This window comes from Anarrhichthys ocellatus, unplaced genomic scaffold, assembly GCF_004355925.1.
Source record: "Anarrhichthys ocellatus isolate YVR2014 unplaced genomic scaffold, GSC_Weel_1.0 scaffold2330, whole genome shotgun sequence".
Classification (NCBI taxonomy): Eukaryota; Metazoa; Chordata; class Actinopteri; order Perciformes; family Anarhichadidae; genus Anarrhichthys; species Anarrhichthys ocellatus.
Window position 1 is genome coordinate 1 of NW_022282304.1, and position 4698 is coordinate 4698.

Below are 4698 nucleotides of genomic sequence, written 5' to 3' on the forward strand. Positions count from 1 at the left end.
TATACTGTACTACACCTCAGAGGTACATGTTGTACTTTATACTGTACATGTTGATTTATGTATATTGATGTTATATTTTTAGAGATACGAGGTTCTCACCGGACGGCAGCGCTACAAACATGATCTTCTAGAATCTGAAGTATTAATGTAGAATAAAGGAAACAGGATATGAAGCAGTAGCATCAGATATACGTACCACATGTTCTTCACATGACTGCGTTGTCCTCTGATGGACCCTCACTGTCTCAGGTGATGATCCAGATCCTGAAGGACATGGGGATCACCGAGTACGAGCCCCGAGTCATCAACCAGATGTTGGAGTTCACCTACAGTGAGTCATCAGCTGATGTTTGATGTTTTAAGTTCACGTTGAGACTTTCTGATAAAAATATTATTCATGTTAATTCTCAAACTCCAGCAAATTTGAAACCAATAACACAGAAGCACTTATATTTACATAATATTTAATTATATGAAGGTTAAAAACACAGAAGTCAGTTAGTCTCTTGTGGTTTATTCACGAGGAGCCGACGGCGTGGGCAGAGAAGGCCCTGATGAAGCTGTAAAGGGTTTTATTCTTTAGTGAACTCCTCCTAGAGACTTCATCAGATCCACTTTAAATTTTGTCAATACAATGACATCACCGTTGTGATTAAAAGTTATCAAAAGCTTTACGTTTGACGGAATCGTTTAGCCGTAGCGTAGCTTTACGTGATTCCCCATCAAACAAGCTGATGTAACTCAGCTGGACTTGTTCCAAACGCTCCCAGACTTCTCGTGCTTGATGACACTCATGGCCTGAGGATGTCTACAAGCTCATCTTCACTAGTACTCACAGCGCCACCTGCTGGTGAAAGGGTACATGACTTTTACACAATGTTGTTTACACTTGATACAGACCATCATGATGCATGTTTGCACGTGTTCTGTAGCGCCACACAGCGGATACAGGAAGCATCGGACTATTTGCAAAGCATCAGGCGGTCCATGCGGAAAAAAACCGTCAGACTCGCGGATATAAATACACTTTTTATCTCATCTGATCTCAAACCAAGTCTCTGCTGGTTTCAGACTAAATGAAACTTTATTGTACTCACATGTTAGTACTTAATAATACTATTACAGTTCTAACAATACCTTTAATAATACAACTAGTACACAACATGACAGCCAGTCGTTCAGGTTCTTCTGTTTCTGTTCACAGGATACGTGACGTCCATCATCGAGGACGCCAAGATCTACGCCACGCACGCCAAGAAGTCCAGCGTGGACGCCGACGACATCAAGCTGGCGATCCAGTGTCGCATGGACCAGTCGTTCACCTCGCCGCCGCCACGAGACGTAAGCTCCACCTGCTCAGGTTAACCCTTTAAACACCAACAGCTCCCACAGCGCTTTGTCTCCTCTCCTCTCCAACATCCTGGTCCATGCTGGTCGATGCTGCCGGCGGGCTCTGTTGTTGAACTGATTGTAAATGTTTTGCTGCAGAAGACGAGGGTCGACTCCCTGCTGTGTAGATGCTGTGTAGTATCTGGTTCCACCACTAGATGGAGCCTCTGACTGTAGAGTCACAGGTGTGAACACAATGCTTCTGTGACGTATTGATCGTTGACTCATCGAACGTTTTAGTCTGTTGAACAAGTTTTCTGTTGTTCATTATTTGTTTTTTGTCTTTTAAAGCTTTTGTGAGAAACTGTTTTATAGATTCAACCAATCAGTGAGTCACAACATGCTGTGAGCAGTTATGAACCTGTGAGGAGCACCGCTAGTTATAGATACTAGTACTCTCATCAGTACTCTCATCAAACAGGTTTCAGGGGAGGAGCTGCTGACGAATGTGCGGTGTGTTTATGATGTTTATATGTGTTCTGTCATGTGTTCAGTTCCTGTTGGAGGTTGCTAGGCAGAAGAACCTAACCCCCCTCCCTCTGATCAAACCCTACACCGGACCCCGACTCCCTCCGGACCGCTACTGTCTGACTGCACCCAACTACAGACTGAAGACCGTCCAGAAGAAGGTACCGACACACGCTTACTTTGAGTGATGTTCTTCTTCTCCTCCACAACACAACTCTCCTATCGTCTGCTTCCTCTCAGGTGACGTCGGTCGGCAGGATATCGGTTCCTCGGCTCAGCGTCGGCACCGTGTCCAGCAGACCGGGCACGCCCACCCTCGGTGAGTGAAGGCTAGAGGGTTACCCAGAATGCAATGCAGCTACGCGCTCGCATTCACATGTTGAACCGTCAACACTGCTACCAGAAGGAACTGTGGGAAAATATAATATATATATATATATTATTTATATATAAAACACCATTTAGTATTTAAAATGTTTAGCCAGAGATCTCTGAGAGACGTCAGATTACAGGAGATGATCTGATGTTGTCATGAACACATGAACATGTTTTTACTGTAAAGTGAGTCTGGAACTGATTTCTTTAAATGTTCTCAGGACGTAAACTGAAACTCTTCCACACTTTTTTGGGTTTATTCTGCAATCAAACCAACATCTGAACACTCAATACAGGTGTTTCACCCAATGCATTCTGGGAAATGTAGGCAGGTCTCCTTGAACATCATAACCAACCAGATTTAAACGGATATATTCTCTTTAGATGGGTTCTTCTCTGTGAGACCAGGTCCCAGTAGGACCAGTGTGTTCTGACCCGCGTTCTCTCCACAGGAGCCCCGTCGGTCCACTCCGTCAGCACTAAGGTGGGACCTCCGGTGTCTCTGACGGGTCAGAGGTTCACGGTTCAGATCCCACCGCCCTCTCAGACGGCCGCCAGCAAAACCAGTAAGAGCCTCTCCTCCTGTCACTCACATGTTTACGTCTTTATTGAACATTCAGAATCAAAAGTGTTTTGGACAAAATTGTTGTTCAATAAACAAGAAAACACAAAACTACAAGTTAAAGTCCATCGTAGAATCGGCCTAAAGGGTTACTACTATAATAATAATAACAACAACAACAACAATCGGGACCTTTCAATCCCTCTGTCTCTTCTTCGAGTGTTTGCACGGTCGTGCTTTTATTCTTCGGGTGCTCTGCTCTCAACGCCGTTCAATAGAAGCGTTTTCAGGCCCTTAAAGAGGAGCAGCGTATGAAACCATCCCGTTAACGTCAGATAACCACGTTAGAATAAAACAGAGTTTAACCCTTCGCTGCTCTTCTCCCTCCGACAGCGACGCCGTCCACGCCCGCCGTCTCCAACGTCCTCATCAACCCGTCTCTGATTGGCTCCAAGAACATCCTCATCACCACCAACATGGTGACGCAGAACTCCAGCGACTCGCTGAAGAGGAAACACGAGGACGACGACGACTACGACGCTTTATGACAGCGCGACTCACGACGGCTCTTTTTACAAAAACTAAAAACATAAATCACCTTTTTAATAATCCTGAGAAATGAAAACATTTTGACCCCGATTACTGTCGACACCAGAACCTGATCCAGCTCATGAAGAACTGTTACTTTAGTTTTCTAGGACATGTGTTGAACCGCAGCAGACTGCTGACGCTGGTTGTGGATTCAAACTGAAAATCTGATGTTCCAGCGATTTACAATAAACTGCGTTAAAATCAACTCTGCCTCTGTTTTTACCCAAACTGCCTTAAAAGTCATATTATAGCACAGGGGTCACCAATAGGCAGACCGTGGTCCGGATCTGGACCCAGGACCTAAAACTGATAGATAATTAAGAATTATTCTATTTTAACCGGCGCAGCTTTTCCAGCCGTTACGGCACTTGTTCAGCGGTGCAGGAAACACACCGACCAGTGCGTGTGAATCACATCACGTGATGCAGCTCAGCCAATCAGATACGAGTATTCTGACAAGTTTCCTGACTCGAGTGAGATTTACACACACTGTGACACACGGGGAGACAGCAGGAACATTATTATGAGTTAGAGAAGTAATTCCACAAGACGATCTCCAGAGAAAAGTGTTGAGAGAGACGAGAGTCTTTAACCAAGAATGGACAAACTCGTACCGGGGACTTCTTCCCACGGACAGTTTAAAAGCAGTGTGTCTCATATGGAGCGAACGTACCCTCTCACATCTGAATGAAGACACAGAAAATAAACCTCAGAGCACAAAATGACAGAATCATAACGCGTTAGTTCACTGTTCAATGACAACAGAGAATAGAGCTGAAACAAGTGTTAACTACATGAAGTCCATGAACACTGATTTCTGGTTAGAAGATGAGAAATATAATATTGTGGCTTTTTTATTGACATCACTCCACACCTGAATGAAGTGAATTTAATGTTTCTAAAATGAATTACTTTATTTTAAAGATGCACATTAAAAAGCTTTGTCAGTTATTCTTTAATCCAGACATTATTGTACTTAAGAACATGTATTTCTATGTATTATTTATAATCCATCCAGTTAAATGTGAAAACAATAATTGTTAAAATATAATTGGTGTACTTTTGTAATTGAAGGCGTTGCTGCAGCATGTTGGAGCGTTCTCATCGCGACGTTATCTCAGCAGCACTTCTGACGCGTTTCATTTCTTGGATGACTTGAACTAAAACATTCAATAATTAAATGCTCAAACAAAAACACAACAGCGAGATCTGTTAGTTCATTTTACCTTTAATAATAAAAAGAAAACAATCTCAAAATAAAAAATACATGGCTGAACAATAGACTCTTAAATGATTATGAGAATAATCATGGT

At 43.1% G+C, this 4698-nt stretch overlaps 1 protein-coding gene across 1 annotated transcript; it reads left to right on the top strand.

The window, feature by feature from the left end:
• The first annotated feature begins 91 nt into the window (after positions 1-91).
• On the top strand, positions 92-3590 carry LOC116378271 (transcription initiation factor TFIID subunit 9-like). The gene is made up of 6 exons (XM_031840113.1): positions 92-331; positions 1205-1341; positions 1884-2018; positions 2098-2176; positions 2685-2798; positions 3188-3590. Exons 1-6 carry the CDS (start codon positions 211-213, stop codon positions 3340-3342), a joined length of 741 nt encoding a protein of 246 aa, XP_031695973.1. The 5' UTR covers positions 92-210; the 3' UTR covers positions 3343-3590.
• The last annotated feature ends 1108 nt before the right edge of the window (positions 3591-4698 follow it).